The sequence below is a fragment of the Lycium barbarum genome, chromosome 1, assembly GCF_019175385.1.
Source record: "Lycium barbarum isolate Lr01 chromosome 1, ASM1917538v2, whole genome shotgun sequence".
NCBI classification, from domain to species: Eukaryota; Viridiplantae; Streptophyta; class Magnoliopsida; order Solanales; family Solanaceae; genus Lycium; species Lycium barbarum.
Genome location: NC_083337.1, coordinates 158494521 through 158515558, shown reverse-complemented (window position 1 = coordinate 158515558; position 21038 = coordinate 158494521). Strand labels below are relative to the sequence as shown.

The following is a 21038-nucleotide window of genomic DNA, read 5'->3' as shown; positions in this document are numbered from 1 at the left end:
GCGGGCATGAACATAGCGTCCACAAACAAAAGCACGTCAGTACGGATAATGTACTGAGTATGTAAGGCATAAGTAGTAACAGGATAAAAACATGAAGGATATATAACATGAGATAAAAGAACCATTTATATCTCTTGAGACGTTCATCATACTTACTTAACCTTTCTCTAAAGAGAACCTTCCATACATATACATATACATATAATGATACCATATCCGACCATGTAGGTTCGGTGTTATCCATACCCGACCATAACAAGGCTCGGTGTTGTCCGTACCCAACTGCAGTGGTGTGCGCGCAATAGATATCATACCCGGCCATACAAGCTCGGTGTCACAAAATAGCTATATATATCTACATATATGAATAAACAAGTAAAAGCAACATCATCTTCATCATCACTATATCTTTCCTTAGAGGGTCACTATATCTTTCCTTAGAGGGTCAACTATCATAAAACGAGATCAGCGACGATAAACAATATTAACAAAATCATGAGAACTTTGAGAATCATGAGCTTCTAGCTTTGCTATGAATAGGACATTTCAAATATCTTAAATGGATTCACAATAAGGAAACTATGCCTTTAGAAAGAAGAGTTAGGCCTTACATACCTTCACGTCTTCTTAACTACTTAACGTTCTCCTCCAAAGCCTACGAAATCTACATTCAAGAGGCTTCACACTAAGATTAAGTCTTAAAAATACTCTCAAGTTCAAACTAGGGTAATTTGTGAGCTACCGAAAATTGGGCAGCATTTCCCCTATTTCATCTACTTCTACCAATTTCCAAAACACTCTCAATCAACAATAACATCATCACCAATACCATAATTAGGAGACTTCATTCAAGTTATGCTCCATTCAATCCGCAAAACTCCTTTTCATAATCAACCCATAACAATAATTTCAACACAACTCTATATACACTTGTATACAACACTTCCTCATCGTCATTATTACCACTCATAACAAGATTATACTCACAACATGCCAAAAATTATAACTCAAATTAATTTATAGCTCAAGATATCCTCAAATTTATATTTGAACTCTCTTTTCATTTTCCTCCTTCAACCAAATTGCATAACAACCAAACAACCTTAGCTACATGCAATAGATGTAAGAACTTACCTTAATCACACAAGAACAAGCCTTGGATCAAATTATTCCACTAGAGTGAAACCTCCAACTTCAACACCAAAGGAATCCTTGAACTCTACAAACCCTAGTAAGCTTCCTAGCACTTGAATGTGTTATAGCCCGTAGTTTGTACGTTCGGATATTTCGAGGTAGTCGTGGTAAGTTAAGGAAATGACCATCTTCCAAAAAAATTTTAATGTACAAGTTGGTTGTGAATATTATTTATGAATACTATTAGTATGGAAATATTGAGAAAGGCTAAGGGTAAAAAGGAAAATTCACAAAGTGGTTCATGGTAATATTGTGGAAGGCTAGGGGCAAAATGGGAATTTCACAAAATATTCATGAAGGTTTTTGAAGGGGCCATGTTGTATGTGTGGTATATGTCCACATTTTATTTAATGAGGACTAAAGCTTATATAAGAAGACACTTAGTCTTCTTTGTTTAATTTCAAGAAACTTCAAGAAAAATAGAGAAGGGGACATGTGGCCACCCTTGTATGGGTTATATATATATATATATATGAGAGAGGGACACTTTATTCATCAATTTAATTTAGGAAGTTTGAGAGAAAGAAAAAAAAAAGGAAGAGAAGAAGAGAGAAAGAGAAGGGTACGGCCATGGTGCAAAAATTTAGCCATGGAAAATTGATCAAGAAAAATTATTTCCTCCTAGTATTCCAACTAATTTGAAGGCCCTAATTAACATGGGATGGTTGTTGGAGCAAGCAAACCATTCAATGGTGCAATTCACAACCCTAGCCAAGTTGAAGAGCTAAGAGGAAAAGGTAAGGTTTAACTCTCTTTCATATGTTATGGATGGTCTATGCATGTTGTTGAGTGTTGTAGTATGTGTAAAAGGGTGAAGTTCATAAAATATGTGTGTATGTGGTATGACCGAATAGGGTGGTGTTGTGTAGAAAAGATGAAATGATTTTATTTAGTAGTTGATTGTTGCGTTGTGGATTTCATGATGTAAAATGAAGGTTTGGTGGCTTGGAATGAATTTGAAATCGTTTGTGCATTATTGAAGAAGTTAGTATGACATTAGTATGGTTTCTTATACTTGTAGGAATGATAGTCCTAATGTGTAAGTTGTAAATATAATTTATGAATTTGGAAGTGAGACATGTGTTTGGAAGGTTGTAAGTTGGTTGTTGTGATTGAATTGAATATAAGAAAATGTTGTCGAATTATGTAAAAGAAGTTACTAACGTTAGAAGGTATTTGGAATTGATCGACAAAGTTGTTAAAGTGTAGATTGTGGTGTAGTTCATGAATTTGGAAGAAAACAATGTGTTGTTATTGTCCATATTAAGTTTGGAAGATTTCGGATTATTGTGGATAATGTGGCCGAGTGGAATTCTCGGATTTGTTGTTGATGATTTGGGCCGAGTTAGATTCTCAGGGATGTTGTATTTACAGGGGAAATGCTGTCGAAATTTCGGTAGAATATAAGTGAATTCATTTGAAAGACTAAGACAAGTATATGTCAATGAATCTAATGATTATGTGAATTCTTTTGTGTGTAGACTAGCAAGTTTGGACAAATAAGCGTAGCTAGTTGGTCGTGGGACAGGTATGTAAGACTTACCCTTTCTTTCTTTGGCATGTCCTAGAGCCAAGTAAGGTATGATATGCATCTTGGGGTTATTCTATTCTGTGATTCCGAGTTTGTCTATGATTCTTATTCACTTTTGACATGTTTTTAAAAGAGTTCTGTAAGTATGACAGCACGTTTGATTATTCCATCGAGTCTTTGATATGTTTTGATACGTACATATGATTCCAAAAGCTCTATTTGATTTGATCCGTAACGTTATCCGAAAGGTACTTGATATGATTGTTGCTTCGATTTTCCAAAAATGGCTTCTGAAATGTTCGTAGAAGGTTCTGTACTTCAAACGCTCATAACTTTCTCATATTAAGTCGGATTGACACGAAACTTGTTTCTGAGCCATCAGATGTCAGTAAGTGTACGTATCTATCGAGTCATGACTTATGTGCATATGGTTTCGCACTACTCTGTTCGTGCAAGTCTCAGTATGTCCTTCACTGCGTCCCGGGCCAGGGTATGTTCTCGTGCGTACTTCTCTGCATTGTTCACCGCGTCCCTCTCACTTGCGGGCCGAGGCATGTTATATATGATATGATGACGGGGTGGTGGCCAGGATGGCACATGATCTCATTCACCGCGTCCCGTAAAAGAGGGCCGGGGCACGTTACATGCATATATGATACATGACATTGGCATGCATGATTTCATTCACCGCGTCCCTCAATGGAGGGCCGGGGCACGTTATATGTAAATGTGATACATGATTTCACTCACCGCGTCCCTCAATGGAGGGCCGGGGCACGTTATATGCGTACATGATATACGGTGATGACATGCATGAACTTACTCACCGCGTCCCTCACTATAGGGCCGGGGCACGTTATATGACATATGATATACGATGATGGCATACATGATTTTCATTTATGATTTATGATGACATATCTGATTTTCTTTTGAAAAGGCAAGTACTGTGATGTTTTACAAGTTTATACTTGATTCTGGTAAATCTCTGTTTCAGCTATGATTCTCTTTTACTGTGATCCTTGCCTTACATGCTCAGTACATATTCCGTACTGACCCCCTTTCTTCGGGGGCTGCGTTTCATGCCACGCAGGTACACCCAGATGAGTAAAGGACATTGCTAGAAGATGCTTCAGCTGGATTGGCAACTCCAATTGCTCCTGGAGTGTTGCCGAGTCAGAGTATATGTGCTATGATGTTTTGTTCGAAGTTAGAGACTTTGCAGACAGAGTCGTGGGTATGGAATGTCCGTGTTGTAAGCGGCCCCATCAGCCGATGTGTCATTCTGTATTATGTGATAAAGTCCATATAATTACAGATTTGTTGGATTTGAGAACAAAGAAAAAGAATATTTCTGAAAGCTTTACCATGTATTTCATGTTTATTTGATTTAAAGGTCCAATGAGGTCATGTGTGTATTAAGAGTCAGAGGGTTCGCTCGGCTCTAAGTAAGGGTCGGGTGCCCATCACACCCTAACGAGATTAGGGTGTGACAGAATGTCTTGATCCTCTTGGGTTTGACCTTGATTAGCATATGAACTTGAGGAGAGGGTTTTGGAGAGCCTTAGGGTTTGACCTCTTGGGTTTAAAATCCCGCCGACATATTCTGACGGCTACTTTGACGGACCGTAAAAAATTATGCGGTCCGTCAAATGGACCGTCAAATTGCCCAACCAGCCAGACCTCTCTGTGACCATTTCACGGTGGAGGATCCACCATTTGACGGGCCGTCAAATATTTTGCGGTCTGTCAAATTGGGCGTCAAAATGCCCTTCCGATAAACTTGCTCTCTTTGATTCGTTTGACTACCAATCCTTAAGGTACGCACTTAAAGTTATCAAATTCCCTCCTTCACCTTATAAGGGCTTCATGTCCACTTTAGGCTTGCGTTAGTCTACTCATAATGCAAACGACACGAAATTTGCAAGATGTAACATTTATCTTTTGAAACTGCACTTTTGCTCCGCTCGGCATAAGTTCTTTAGGAATTAAGTTAGCAGCAAAAATTGTGTAGTATTTCTAGAATTTATTATAGTATTCAGAAACTGGAGTTATACTTTTTGGGGAATATCTTCTTTATCCATTTTCGAGAATTGGTTTTGATAGTAGCTAATGTTGGATAGTCGAGCAGTGTTTTCAGAGGCGTTTTCGGGGCGAGCCCCGGGACGAGGCATACAAAAAACGCTTCGGGGCGCAGGACGTACGCCCTAGAATTTGGGGCGTAAGTCCCGAGGGGCAAAAGCATAAGCCTGGGTGTAAAGTCGTACAACCCGGGCTTTAAATTTGGTTTTTATTGTATTAAAAGTATTTTTGCTATAAATTATGATTTTTATTATTGGTATAATGATATTTATACTTTATGTTATCATGTTGTAGTGATTTTTCCTAAAGAAAGCAACTCTTAGAAAATAAAATGCCATAAAAAGTTTTTTAGATGATTATGCCTGAAATTGATATGATAGAGATTTCATACATGATACCACTATGTTCCTCCAACAACTATCCATTTTTTATTTTTATTCTTACACTTATTGCCCTTCCTTTTCTTTGAATGTATAAATAAAAGTCAGTGCAAATATTAATTGAGGGCGGGAAGGACTGATAGATCTGGAGAATGATGATGAATTGAATGAATATTTCATCTTAAAGATTATCTAGCCAATTATCATGTTTTGTGTTGTTACCTTTCTCAAATAATATTTATAATATTTTTAAAAAAAATTATTGGTGATTTATTTAAATTTATTTGCTGAATTTTAATGAAAATACTTTTGCTTATTTTTTGAAAATAAAATTATAAAATTGTAGATACAACATACGCCCCGTAGATCAATGGGACTTATGCCCCTTTGTCTCGGGGCTTACGCCTCGCCCGTACAACGTAAAACGCCTCGCCTCGCGCCCCTGCCTTTTAAAACACTGCGGTAGATCTAGTATATGTGTGGGTCTGTGTTGTTTTTATTGAAACACATTATGCTCTCCCAGCATAAATTGCGTAACATTTGTTGAGTTTTCAATCTTTTGAAACTGAACTTTTTCTTTGATGGACGTAAGTTCTTTGGAAATTAAGTTATGCAGCATAAATTGTGTAGTATTCTGAAAGTTTTGTCGTGTCTTGCATAACTTGTGGGATATTATGATGCGAAAGTACAAAACTTATGCCTCGTGAAAAGAAATTTATACCTTGAGGAGGGATACTTTTCATCCTCCTATTTTTTACTTAGGACTCGTTTGGCTATGAGAAATTTTCACTATTTTTTGGAAAATTATTTCACTTTATTTGGAAATCAACGTTCGGCCATGAAAATTTCAAATACAATATATAGTTATATTTGGAATTTGAAAAACACCTAAAATCTTGTTTTAACTTTTTTCACTTTCAAAAATTAAAAGACCACATATTTGGGGCAAAAATTACAGTAGTCGTTTGTCCATAGAAACCAAAAACAATTCACTTTTTTTTTTTTTTTGGGAATTTTTGAAGTTGGGGTTATGTTTGGCCATAATTTTTCTAAAAAAATATTTGGTTGTTAAAATGTATTTTTTCTAAAAAACATGAAATATGATTTATAGCCTCTAATTTCTAAAAACTAGCAAAATCATCCAAAGTAATTAATAAACATAATCAGTGCAAGAAATATAACAACTATACTCGAGATCAGCTTATGAAGTGCTCAAAACTGATGGTTTCTTTCCATCAAAAGGCTACAACTTGGAGGTTTGCTACTGTACACAGAAAATATAGCATCTCTAAATATGGCTTTGTTGCAAAATTCCCACCCTTTTTTGTTTTTTTTTTGTTTTGAGCTTTTTAGCACATGATATTGAATGTTTTTGGAGTGAAGAGCAACTAGGCAACATAATAGTTGTATGAATTTTTAGGGTAAAAATTAAACAACATAAAAATTTTAGGTGTAAAAGTTGAAATAGAAAAATAAAGTAATCGCCCAAAAAAGAAAATGAAAAATAAGATTTTAATTGTTTTTTAAATTTAAATTTTTTATGACCAAACACTGTAAAGTGAAAAAAATAAAAAAATTCGGAAAAAATTGAATAATTCTCATGGCCAAACGGGTCAAAGACTACCTTAAACAGGGGCATTTGTGTGAATGAGATAAGTACATTCCCGTAGTAACTTGCCACAACAAAGGAGAGGTCAAAACCCTAGTGTAACTGCTCCACTTCCTTGTTGAACATGGCAGAAACAGAACTTGAAGCCGCCGCCAGCGAAGCCGTAGTAGAGGCCGAGAAAGAGGAAACTTCGGCGGCTCAGGACATGGATGTTGAAGCTGAAGCCGCCGATGATACAGAAGAGAACGGAGGGTCGAAGCGTGCAAGGGAGGAGGAAAACGATGAAGAGGCCACAAAGAAGCTGAAGGTGGACAAGTCTGTGGAAGAAGAAAGACTTGAGAATTTAGAAGAAGAAAAGAAAGACGTCGGGTCGGGGGGTCCGGTTAGTGTGGGTCCTAAGAACTTTGGGTCGTCTGTGGAGATGTTTGATTACTTTCATAAGCTTCTTCATTCTTGGTCTCCCAATCTCAGCCTCAACAAGGTTACTTCTTTTTCTTGGTTTTCTTTAATTTTGGAGTGAAACAGAGTGATAGTTATAGATATTACTGCATTTTATATAGATGTTTGAATGATTGGAATCTTTTGAGCCGATGGTCTATGGGAAACAGTTTCTCTACCCCCCATAAAAGTAGGGGTAAGGTCTAGCCACCCTCCTTGGACTCCACTTGTGGGATTACACTGGTTATGTTGTTGTGTGAATGATTTGAATACCGAATTGTGCCCACGTAGGTACGCCTATATCACTAGGCAAAATGGATATAGATGATTCATGTAGCTAACATTGACCCTAGTAATTTGGTATTAAAAGTTTAGTTGTTTGACTGTATGTATAGACGCCAATTCAGCATAGTCATAAAAACTTTAGGGGATTGACTTTGCATTGTTCTATAAAGCAAGATTTGGTCTTTGTAGTGTTTTTGGGTCTATGGTTTTAGTTTATCATACGTAGGCTGAAAGGGTCTGAAGTGCGTTTCTTTAGAGTATTAAGCTGAATTTTATGTTTTTATCAGTCAATCAATTGCAGTATACTCTGTTTTGTTCCTTTGTGAGGCTTTGTGGTACCAATTGGGGTACTTGTTTATTCAACCAAAACCTGCTTCAGCTGTAAAGCATCCAACATTTAGATGGTTTTCTGTTTGTGTATACGACTATAAAAATTTACCTAATCAAGGATAACTCAGGTAACCAATTTCTTGTAAGACGTGAGCCATGCGATACTAATTGTGAGATTGCACCTCTCCTATTTCCTATATATTTATATGGTTTTAGCAAATTTAAAAAGGTAAAATTAGAGAATACTTAACTTCTCGCTAAAGTAATGGGCCACAAGTACTATCACATGGACCACACCTTTCATTTCTTTCCGTCCCTGGTGAATCGGAAGTAAAATGCATTTAGTGTTGTATTATGTGACGCGAGTATTGAATGGTACATTTGTTGTATGACCTCCATGATTGGGTAAATTGTTGTAGTTTCCATTCCTTGTATAATAATACTGATTATAATTGTGTGCTGTGTTCAAAGGTGCTGGGTAATGTATTTTGGTTGGTTAGTTACTCATCGCTTCAAATTTTATCCTTGCTTTCTGATACCTTTTCTTGCTGGCAGACTGTGTTTTCTCATCTGGAACATGAGATTGTTGTATTTGAAGATGTTCATCTGTTTGGACTCAGGATGATCATCAATATTATGCAGAGTTACTTTTATTTTTTGAACTTTCCAAGTTTCACATCTTTTCGGCATGGTGCTTGCTTCATGGTTCTCTTTGATCCTCAGTTCTCAAAACTTTTTTTCTAAGGCTCCAATTTACTTCGTTGCTGTTGCCTAATTTCGCTTGTATAAGCTTGCTTACATTGCTGGTCCGAAACCAATGAACAAGGAGGGTTGCAGTAGGTTGACAACCAACATAAAACCTGTCAATTCATGATGAATCATCTAATACACAGAGTCGACTCGAACTTGTTTGCGACTGAGATGTAATTGTTTTTGTCATTGCCTATTTTATCTTTTTGATGGGGGCAAATTGTTACACTTATTTTGTCACGGTATTCAACATGCTCCAAAAATTGTGAAGTGGAAATTATATGAGTTCGCCTTCACCTTAGTATTTTTAAGTCACTTTTGAGTGCTTGATATGATGATCACTCATATCTTGTTTTGTTTGTTCTGTATTGCAGTACGAGCACATTGTTTTGCTTGACTTGCTCAAGAAAGGTCATTTAGAGCCAGAGAGAAAGATTGGTACAGGGATTCGCGCATTCCAAATCCGGTTTCATCCTCAGTTTAAAAGTCGCTGCTTCTTTGTCATTAGGGAGGATGGTTCTGTGGATGATTTTAGCTTCAGGAAATGTGTTGATCACATTCTGCCCCTCCCAGAGAACATGCAAGTAAAACATGAAGCTAACAAAGATTTGGCTCGTGGTGGAAAAGGTGGTGGCGGTGGAGGGAAAGGAGGTGGACAGGGGCGTGGCCGTGGGAAAGGAGGGAAGCCAAGATATTGAAGACAGCTGCATGTTTGTTAGAATTGACTGCCAATTGTTCTGTATGTTAACCGCTGTTTAGTCCACATTTTGCTCAATACAGCTTTCAATCCCGCAGTTTGTGACATAATGATATATTGCTAGTGAAGTTACTTAACTATAGGGGGTGCATAATTCAGCATTTTTGTTTGGCATCAACTAGTATCATCTTATTTTAATCTGCGTTAAATTGATGGAGTGTATGAATGCACCAGATGAACCTATCATAATAGAATGTGTTAAAGTCTATTTTTGTCTCAGTTCATTTCAAAGAGGGGAGAATATATTATGTGAGGTGTTAACTAAACATGTTGCTCCCGTAAATTGAGGGCAGTGCATAGAGTTGAAGTAATTAACATGTAATTATTCTATTAAGGGGGAGGAAGGGGACTAACAAGTCACAAAGTAATGAGAGTAAAATCTTCGATTACAAATGAAGATTAATAATACAGCTTGTCCATCTACCTCCACAGTGCATTAGCTCTCACCAGCCTACCAATTGTATTCACAGCAAGCTTCAAGTCTTCAATAGGATTTCCAGCCTCCGGGTGCTACTTTCTTGTACAAATAGCTATCAAATGTCATCTTCTGCACGTATTCATGGAGAACATCTCCACAAACGCCCCTCTTGCTGGATTTGACCTGTGAAAAAACCTTGTAAGTTGCCCAATAAGGACTTCCTCAAATCACTCTCGTCCACCATTCTCTTCCCATTGTCTGGCCCTTCCACAATCGCCTCCGCCCACTTTTACCTGCAAAATATATATCCCTTCCCCCACTTTTAGCTGCAAAACAGATCCCTTCCCCTGAACATTTTGTCACGTATATGTTGAGACATAATATAATGAATTAAGGTTCAAAAACATACCTTAAGTATCACTTTTTTTTTTGAGTTTACTACTTTAACTATTAGGTGTGAGAGTCTCCTACTTAAACTATCACCAATTAGTAAGCAAAACATACCTCAACTACCAACTTTTCACTTTTCCTACCTCAATTATCAGGTAGGAAAAGTGCAACTAATAGTTGAGGTCTGTTTTCCTAACTAGTTGGTAATAGTTTAGGTAGGAAACTAAAAAAATAAAAAATAATACTTGAGGTGTGTTTTTGACCCTTATCTCTAATATAATCAGATAATTAAAGTATATATTTCCTCTAATAATTTGAACTTTTAAATAAATGATTTACACAATTCAATTTGCTATCATAGTAGGCATTGATCTTGATTCATATCTCACCCCACTCATAAAAACAAATTAGGCTCACACGTACCCTGCTGCATCACCATCCAATGCCACTCTATCTTGCAATTTTCTTGGCCATGAATGATCTAGAATTGGATGTGATTCAAGCCTTCAACCCTGATAATTTTTCCTCCAGTAATCTTGGAATCAGCTCTCAATCTTGTCGCTAGCTGAAACTTCTTTATATCAGCTTTGTGCGTCACTGTACCAGTTCCAACCACTACATGGTCACATTTAAGAAACCATGAACTCAGGCGAAACATCATCGCCAACATATATTTCGGGTAAATTCTCATAGTACTTTTTGGAGTCCGGCGCCGAAATAGCACGTTTTTGGAGCTTGAAGACAAAAATGGTATGTCTTCTTTTTTTTAATACCAAAATGGACTTTTCATTGGTTATCCAACGAAATGTTAACCCCATTTAACATTTCCGTCAAATGTATTAAAAAAAAAAACTTGTATTTCGTTACAATACCTGGCGAAATACAATTTTTTTTTTGTATTTCGCTAGGTTACTAGCGAAATGTAATTCATTTTTTTCATTTTTTTTTAAATCCACTTTTTCGTGTTTTTTTTTTAAGTTTCCTAAAATAAAATTATGAAAATATAAATTTTTTGGGACACAAAAAAATCAATTTTCCTGATTTATTGTTTCAGATATTTTAATTAATTAAAAAAAATCCAATTTTTCATTTCTTTTCAAAAAGCAGGTTTAAAAAATGAGATTCATTGTTCCTGATTCTAAAAAATCATTTTCCAGATTTTAAAAAAAAAATCCAGTAATAAAATGCCATAATTTACATTTAAAAAAAAAACAAATTAGTGTTGACTGTTAGTCAAAGAGCATAAATGAGCAAAAAAGTTGAATTGAGGGGTATTTGTAGCAAAATAGATGAATGTAGGGTATTTTTAGACATTTTCTAATAGTTCAGGAGCATTTTTGCCATTTTCTATTAAATTTTTAACAAACTATTTGGGAGTTGACTAAAAGCGCACCACTTATGCAAACATAATGCTCCATGTAAAAGAACGTATATAGTTTTAGGTCCAAACCTAAAGGTAATATACTATTTTGATCCTTTTCTCGAGTCGTGAATTAGGATATTCGATCAATATTAAAACCTCTTTTTTCCCATCCAATTTGAATTTTTCCCTAAATTATTGCACAATTTTCATTCATCTTTAGTAAAAATCTAGTGATAAAAAATATATCTCAAGATGGTAATCCCATGGTACTGATGTTTTGAATGTCAAATTCAAGGCTCGAAATTCAATTTATGAAAACAAGTTAGATGACATTAGTGAACTTTATAAATAATAAAAAATGTCCACATTGTCAATTTCACAAACTTGGCTTGGCGGTTTAGCCGTTCTTTTTTATCCCAACCACCATGGATCAAACCTATGCGGGTGCATGATTTAGTAAATATAGAGTATATTTTTTTGTGTATAATAAATCTTATTTTTAAAAGATCGCAACATATTCGAAATAAAGTTACGCATTAAAAAATAACACACTTAAGGAACACTTAGTGTTTTTTTTACCATAAAAAGATCGCAACATCTTATTTTAATTTTTTTTTTGGCAACACTTAGTGTTTTTTTTTCCATACTTTGACCAACGATTAGTCGTGTGTCAAGATTCCGAAATGTCAATATTTTATATAGAACCTGATATTTTTTTCTGCGTACAATAATGTAGGCTCAATACATCAAGGATACATAGATGTTCAGATCGTCGTTTTAGGGGTTGAAAAGGTGCCCGAAGTAAGTTTTGTTTGGAAACTTTAGGTTTAAGTGTTTTATTTTTTTAAGGTTTTGATTCAAGCGTGTTATTTTTTAATCAAGACATAACTTTATTTTGAATATAAATCTAATTCAATTAGATAAAAACATAGTTAAAAAATATAGGAGAAAGAGTAGTTGTAAATTGGTGGAACTTTAAACAGTCATAACTTTACGCTCGGATATCCGATTTATGCAAAAAAAAAAATTGATTTTGCATATTTTTCCGAGATCTAGCAGCGCAAACTGCCGCAAGGTGGTTTGGCCGGGCCGATTTTCTAGAAAACCTCTTTTTTCCCTTTCAATTTTAATTTTCCCCCAAATTGGCGGGAAATTTTCAGTTTTCTTTACTTATAATATGATGATGCGCAATAGACTTCAACATAAAAATTTCAGAGTAATGTAGCTGTGAATGTCAATTTCACTTATGTGGTTTCAATTTTTGAAAATAAAGCTGACTAATTTTCTCGACATATAAAGTTCTAAAATAACCTTACAAAAATATAACACTTAAACCTAAAGTTTCCAAAACTACTGCAGTAAAATACTGCTTTATACAAAAAAAAAAACCTTTAACGTAGTATTTTACTGTGTTATTGGACTTAACCGCGCCGTTACAATTTAGTTTTCGAGAAAAGGATCAAAATAGTATATTACATTTAGGTTTGAACCTAAACCTATATACGTTCTCTTACATAGAACATTATGTTTGCATAAGTGATGTGCTTTTAGTCAACTCCCAAATATTTTGTTAAAAATTTAACAGAAAATGACAAAAATGCTCCTGAACTATTAGAAAAGGTCTAAAAATACCCTTCATTCATCTATTTTACTACAAATACCCCTCAATTCAACTTTTTTCTCATTTATGCCCTTTGACTAACAGTCAATACTATTTTTTTTTTAAATGTAAATTATGGCATTTTATTACTGGCAAATTATTATTATTTTTTTTAAAATCTGGAAAATGGTTTTTTTAGAATTAGGAAAAATGAATCTCATTTTTTAAACCTGCTTTTTGAAAAGAAATGAAAAATTGGATTTTTTTAATTAATTAAAATATCTAAAACAATAAATCAGGAAAATTGATTTTTTTGTGTCCTAAAAAATTTATATTTTCATAATTTTATTTTAGGAAACTTTAAAAAAAAAACACATGAAAAAGTGGATTTAAAAAAAAAAGGAAAAAAATGAATTACATTTCGCTAGTAACCTAGCGAAATAAAAATAAAAAGTATTTCGCCAGGTATGTAACGAAATACAATTTTTTTTTTATACATTTGACGGAAATGTTAAATGGGGTTAACATTTCGTTGGATAACCAACTAAAAGTCCATTTTGGTATAAAAAAAAGAAGACATACCATTTTTGTCTTCAAGCTCCAAAAACGTGCCATTTTGGTGCCGGACTCGTACTTTTTGTTATCGTCCGACATTTTGTTCTCGAAAGGGAATTGCGCACTTGTAATCTCCCTCTAAATTCGATTTCTTCACATTTTCATGGATAGTTTAGCTCATATAAAGGGTTCGAATCAAAGTTATTAGTTTCATAAAGTCAAGGAATACAGTAGACTAGATCTCATCCCTGAATTTAAAATCTAAGATTCTCAAAAACCTTAAAACAGATAATACTATTTTACGATAAGTGGTAACCCCGACGAAAAGCTTAATTCAAATTATAATACGTTTGACCAAACTTTTAAAATTTGCTCAGTTTGTAATGTGCTTTTCCAAAAAGTATTTTTGGAGAGTATTAGTTTGTATTTGGATAATCAATTTGAAAAACACTTTTGTAAAATTAGAGTAGCAAGTTGTGTTTTTCCAAGGTTCCAAAAGTTCTTTCTTGGAAAACTACTTATTTTAGCTTATGAAAAATAGCTTCCAATACTAATAAAAACTTCTTTTTTCCCCTAAAAAACTTGACCAAACACCTTAACTCTTTAAAAAAAAAAAAAAAGCACTTCCTTTAAAATAAAATAGCACTTTAAACTTGGTCAAACATGTTATTAATTTGCACCAAAGTTTGCTAGCATATACTACATATCTTACCTCTTCGGCTTCCGAATTTCCATGATTCTGCTAAAGATTAAAGCATGAAGAGGAGTGACTACCTAATTTTGGACTAATCTATATTTACTCGTCCATTGGCCCCAACGTGTCCAAATTGAAGGGTCCAAATGACTCCTAGATTTTAGAAAGCTTGTGGGGTAAGGGAGAAGGGGGTGGGTGGGAAGATTTAAATTAAAAGGTCTCTTTCTAAAGATTATGCTAAAATTAATCTTATATAGACACAAATAATCAGCTGGACTTTACACCTAAATAGGACAAATGGATATGTCGTGCACTTTTTATATTAGGAATTTTAAATTGGACATATGTTGATCTCTCCAATGTTCCTAGTAGGCAGGGGAGAATATCTCGGATTTACAAAGTCTAACGTAGTTGCAATTGATTAGTACTAGTTGTTATGGCTGCATAGCACGTGCCATCCACTTAAACTAGTGTCTTTTAATTAATGACATTGATTAAGATACTTATGTTAAATTGGTTTCCTAGTTTAAGAATAACATAGTTTTTAATCCTTTCTTCATATCGAGCTGTCTATCTTACGTAGCCAACGCACTAGCTGATTATTAACTTAGCTTGCGAGTTTTTTTTTTTTTTTTTCAAAAACTTATGAATTAAATGTTTTACTAAAACAAGAAACTTAAAATCTATTCATAGTTTATATCGTTCTAGCTGATAATTGAGGCATCGACACGTATGGCCATTTGAAACAGCCTATGATAAAGATTGACGATTTAATTGAAAAAAAGTCTATTGTAGAAATGTTGATCAGTGATTGATATTATATGTTTGATAAAAAGAAAATTGTGATATAATTGACAAAGAAATAGTATGTATCGGTAATATGTTTTTTCTTTTATTTTTCCGGAGCAGTTCACCCTTCTCGCATACAATTACAACTTTCACATGTATTAAGTGATTCAAGTGTAACTTCACGGTTTCTTCTTGTAGAAGCTAATAAGTAGTAATCATGACTTATCAGTTGATCAGAATTATCACAAAGCGGGAAATTTCTTGATTTCCACAACCTAGATATATCCTCTTGTAGATGCGAGGAATATTTTTGTGGACATAAGCACCCTATTTCTCTACCCCTTAATATGGTGTGTATATAGGCAATCAGTTAGGATTTACATGGAAGTTTAACTACTGAGATGACGGGCTAACTAACACCCTTTATGGGTAGATCTGATGCAATACATCTAGAATTTTACATTATTATTTTTGCCTCCATTCGATAAATCAGTATGCATTAGATATTTAGATTAAGAAGATAGTCAAAAAGGATGATATATAAAGATAGGTGGGGCGTAAAAAGTACAGTAAAAGAGATTGAGGGAGATGATAACATAAAATAAAACAAATTGCAAAAGAAGAAGATCAAATTGATAATTAGATGAGGAGAGTTAAAAGTGGAAGGAATTAGATAATTTTGCATCGTTCTTATCTTCTCATTCTTTACCATTTACACATTATAAAGTGGCCTGTTATTTTGATTCTTATCATGCTCTATCTATCGAAACATATAATAAAGTTAAAGGCCCCCCTAAAGTAAACGAATCGTATAGAAATTGAAGTGAATGGATAGTTAAAAAAACATTGAGTAATAAATACTCCAGAGATGCAGGGTCTTTCAGCTTCAAATATTTAGTTAACTGCAATTTTATCATTTTTAATCCAATTAAACTTACACACGTGGATCGACAATTAGGGTTCTTTGAACAGTCTACGGTGCACCATAACTACCGTACAACTACCGAATCTATTGAGAACTGAGGGGCCATGAGTAGGGCTAGGAACGATGTATATTCTATCAAAAAGAAAGTGCTACGTTTTTAAAAATAATTTAATTGTATTTTTTTAATTCTTAATAAAATGATTTGCAACCATACAAATATTATGATTTATTTTAGATCACAAATTTCAAAAAAATTTATTTCTTTTTTAAAATCTGTGCCTATTCAAATTATATCACATAAATTGGGACCGAGGGAGTATCAATTTTCCAACTGATTTATGAGTATAATTTTATTTCTCAATTAGTGCAAAGTAACTGATGATGGGATGTGATTAGAGAAAAGATATCATTTGACCCTTGAACTTGGCACGAAAACTCAGTTTGACAATTAAACTTAACTTGTATTTATTTACCCCTCGTAACAACTTTCATTTCAATTATTTACCACCCTGAAAAAATAATACCACTCTCACAATGGGAGGTGTATTACACTCGCGTCATGTCATTGCCACGTCATTGCCATGTCAAAAATTACTAACCCTTCATTTTTTGTTTTTCTTTTATTATTTTTTCTCTTTCTTCTTCTTTCCCCCTTTTCTCTTTCTTTTTCTTTCTCCTCAACCCCCCGTTGCCGCCACACCTCCGCTGCCGCCGCCGACGCTCATCCTCACCATGTCATTGCCATGTTAAAAATTATTAACCCTTCATTTTTTATTTTTCTCTTTCTTCTTCATTTTCCTCATCCTATCATAACCACCCATAAGAACAACACCCACATCTTTAACCCACCACCACCACCACCACCATTATCAACCCACCAAATTTCATCCCATTCCTTCTCAAATTCGTCCAAATTGGTTATTTTGGTTGTTATTGTTGGCTATTATTATTATTATTATTAGCAACCCCATTTCTTCCATAACTTTATTTTTGAAAGAAAACAAAAATCAAAATCAAGAAACCAAAAAATGGTGAAAAAAGAATGATGAGAATATAGAGAGAAAGAGGAATTTGTGAAGAAGAAGAAGGAGGAGGAAGGTGGTGGGGGCAGGGCTGTGGCGTGGGGTGGGGGTTGTGAAGAACATGAAGGTGGTGGGGGAGGGGCTGTGGCGTGGGGTGGGGGGCTGTGAAGAAGAAGAAGGCGATGGGGGCGGGGCTGTGGGGTGGGGTGGGGGTTGTGAAGAAAGAGATGGTGGTGGGGGCGGGGTTGTTTGGTGAAGAAGAGGGCCGGGGCTGTGGGGTGGGGTGGAGAGGAGCGGGTGGGGGTAGGGGGTGCATTTTGATTTTATTTTTCAATTATATATTATTTTGATTTTATTTTTTAATATATATATATATATATATATCAGCGGGCTCACCTTTTTATATTTTTCACTCTCTTAATTTTTTTTTTACTTTTTTTTTGCCATGTCAGCATTTAGGGTTGTATTTAATTAAGATGAAAGTTGTTAAGGGGGGTAAATAAATACAAGTTAAGTTTAGTTGTCAAACTGAGTTTTTGTGCCAAATTCAAAGATCAAATGATGTCTTTTCTCTATTATCATTAATTTATAACTTATCATATTACGTGTTTTATGAAATTTATTTTATCATTGTAAATCAATTTAATTTAATTTCACTAAAGAATCTATATTATTAGTGTATAAAATTTAAATTATTATCGAAGTCAAATAATTTTTATTACCGGAATCTTTTAAAAATTTATACTAATATTTTAGTAAAATTATGACTTAATGCTGTATGTACTTTATTTTATATGAATGTTTGAGCGAGTAAGGAGTAGAAAGAAGAAAATATTTTTGATATATTAGCAAAATATATACTACTATAAAATATCAAAATTATTCTGAAAATCATGTCATTAAAATATATTGGAAAGTTAATGTTAAAAGACTCTCCCTTTTTCAACGGACCAAAAGGTAATGTTAAAGACTCACTCACCTTGTCATATATAAAATTGAATAAGTGACTAGGAATAATACCTTTAAACAATCTTTTATTTATTTTAAACAATAAAAAACCATTATCTGAATGATCAAGGGAAAAGGAAAAATTAAAATTAGTATAAAGGTCCCACCATTAAAACTTGTGGCTGAGAAAATTAATGGGTAGTGACCTGGCACCATGTTTAAATTAAAGAATATCTAAATCCCATTCTATACAACGCCAACAGGGTTTTTGCTTGTAAAACCATATCTCTGAAAGAAAAAAGAAAAAAAAACACTTTTCAAACAAGAAGTGTTACAAGAGTTTTGCTTTTTCATTTTACTCTGGAAAAAAAAAATGACGTGTGATTCAGAGATTAAGTTGTTTGGTAAGATACTTCCGGTGGTTGTCTCCGGCGAATATTCCGGCGCCGGTAAGACTTCAAGTGGTAGTAAAGCAAGCAGTGAAGAGAAAGATGAAGGAAGTGATTATGAAAATCAAGAAACTGTAAAGGTACAGTTTTTAGAATGTTTATTGAGTATTTTTTGTTGAATTAGATGTTAGAGGGGTCATATGCTAGAGACCCAAATGAGTTAATTGTTCAATTTTAAGTTTTTAGTAATTTGGAAAGAATGGATCAATTCCATAGCTGTTGTCTAATTGGTGATTAATTGTTAAAGTAAGTTCTCCTAGAGGTAGTTTAAGTCAGAAAAGTAATTGGTGTGAACATACCTAACAAACCATATGAATTTCTAGATCTGTTACTACTTAATTTCTTTTATTTCCTATTTACCAATATAATTGGTGATTTAGCTTAACTCATTTTTGCTTAAATTGTTAATAATTAGTAATTTTTAATGTAAGTTCTCCAGGAAGTAGTTATAAGTAAACATAGAGACCAACCATATGAAGTTCTAGATCTGGCACTGCTCAGTATTCTTTTACTTGCCTATTCTATCTGGGGATTATTGATTAACTTGAGAATTTAAAGCACCTATTTAGATATTCCAGCATCATAATTTATGTGTTTATTCGATGATGTTTTACCCCCTTTACCATATAATTTGTAGCCAAAAAAATTGGAGAAAGAATCAGCTTTTTGTGCTGTTTACAATAGTTGAAGAGGGATACTTTATGAAAAAGTTTCAAACATGTGGTGAACTGCATATGATAGGTTTGTAGATTCGATTTTAGCTCACACCGTGTATCGTAGCTCATAAAGTTTTGTCTTTTATTTTAGGATGATATAATAGGAGAGGAAAATCAGATGATGGAAGAATCAGAAAGTCCTAAGACTTCATCAGAATCAGAGAATAGTCCTAAATCTTCTACTGATGAAGACTCTCAAGCAGTAAAATCATCCGAGATTGAAAATGAACCGACTAACGCCACAAATTCTGAGCAGAACAATCTGAAGAAGCCAGACAAGATTCTCCCGTGCCCTCGTTGCAATAGTTCGGATACAAAATTCTGCTACTATAATAACAACAATGTGAACCAGCCTCGTCATTTCTGCAGGAGCTGCCAGAGGTATTGGACTGCTGGTGGTACTATGAGGAATCTCCCCGTGGGAGCTGGTCGTCGCAAGAACAAGAATCTTGCATCTCATTATCGTCATATAAGTATCTCAGAAGGATTACTAGGATCAAGAATTGAATCTCCAAATGGTTTAATTCATCATCCAATATTCAAATCAAATGGCACTATTCTATCCTTTGGTCCTGACTTGCCCCTGAGTGAATCTATGGCTTTAAATCAAGCAGAGAAAAGGATATCGAATGGTAGCCAAACTGGTTCTCACAAAGTAGAACACGAGAATTCTTCTTGCATCCCGAATTCAAATATGATGGTGGAAGAAGGTAAAAGAGAGTCAAACGAGGCAGTTATGCAGAACACAAATGGCTTCCCGTCTCCAGTCCCTTGCCTGCACGGAGTACCTTGGCCTTTTCCATGGAATGGTGCAGTTCCAATGTCGGCTATTTGCCCCATTGGTTTCCCTATGCCATTCTTCCCAGCACCTTATTGGAATTGCAGTGTGCCTCCTTGGAGTAATCCTTGGCTGAGTCCACCTATGCAAACAGCAAACGAGAAAACATCATGTTCTGATCCTAATTCACCTTTAGGGAAGCGTTCAAGAGAAGGGGATTTGCTTAAGCCAAGCAATCCTGAGGGCAAAGAACAATCAGAACAAAAGAACTCTGAGAGGTCTATTTTGATCCCAAAAACATTGCGGATTGATGATCCTGATGAAGCTGCAAAGAGTTCTATATGGTCAACACTTGGGATTGAATATGATTCTGCTAGTAGAGGAGGATTTTTGAAGGCCTTGCAACCAAAAAGTGATGACAAGGACTACAAAGCTAATACATCTCCAGTATTGCATGCTAACCCTGCAGCTTTATCTAGATCTATCAGCTTCCAACAAAGAGCCTAAGGATGATCTTATGGACCTCCAAAGAATTCTATATGGTCATCACATGGGGAAGCTTTTGTAGAAACCAATGTTTATAGTTTCTTGGTTACCAATAAGAGCTAGCGTCTGGCTTGGTTTTACTTTTGTGTGTTTTCTGATGTACATATCTTTTTACAGCTAACACTAGAAGGAGGATCACAGGGATGTTTAGATCCACCAGGTGTAACATATTTAAAGTAATGTCAAAGTTAGTTTGGAGAGCCCAGCTCTATTAGTACCATTTTTCTTGGTGGCTTAAAGTCTTTATGATCTTAAGAGAATGTGTCTGTTCTTGATGTGTTTCAAAGGAGACATTACAAGGACTTAAAGATATAAAACTATATCAACAGAAGGGCTTTTCAGAGATTATTCTTATGGAAAAATAGAACTTACTGTAGAAACGTGTTTACAATAACACCAACTGCTAAGGTACTAAGGGCAGCCCGGTGCCGAAAGCATCCAGCGTTAGCAGGGTTTAAGGAAAATTCACACCCCAAGGGTGTGATGTAG

The 21038-nt window shown here is 34.8% G+C and overlaps 2 protein-coding genes across 2 annotated transcripts; both read left to right on the top strand.

Annotated features, from left to right (window-relative positions):
• Positions 1–6843: 6843 nt before the first annotated feature.
• On the top strand, positions 6844–9564 carry LOC132600578 (protein EMBRYO DEFECTIVE 514-like). Its single transcript, XM_060313843.1, has 2 exons — positions 6844–7277; positions 8974–9564. Exons 1-2 carry the CDS (start codon positions 6921–6923, stop codon positions 9295–9297), a joined length of 681 nt encoding a protein of 226 aa, XP_060169826.1. The 5' UTR covers positions 6844–6920; the 3' UTR covers positions 9298–9564.
• Positions 9565–18302: 8738 nt separating this feature from the next.
• On the top strand, positions 18303–20749 carry LOC132600569 (cyclic dof factor 3-like). The gene is made up of 2 exons (XM_060313833.1): positions 18303–18589; positions 19317–20749. The coding sequence occupies exons 1-2, from the start codon at positions 18434–18436 to the stop codon at positions 20508–20510; spliced, it is 1350 nt and encodes a 449-aa protein (XP_060169816.1). The 5' UTR covers positions 18303–18433; the 3' UTR covers positions 20511–20749.
• Positions 20750–21038: the final 289 nt, after the last annotated feature.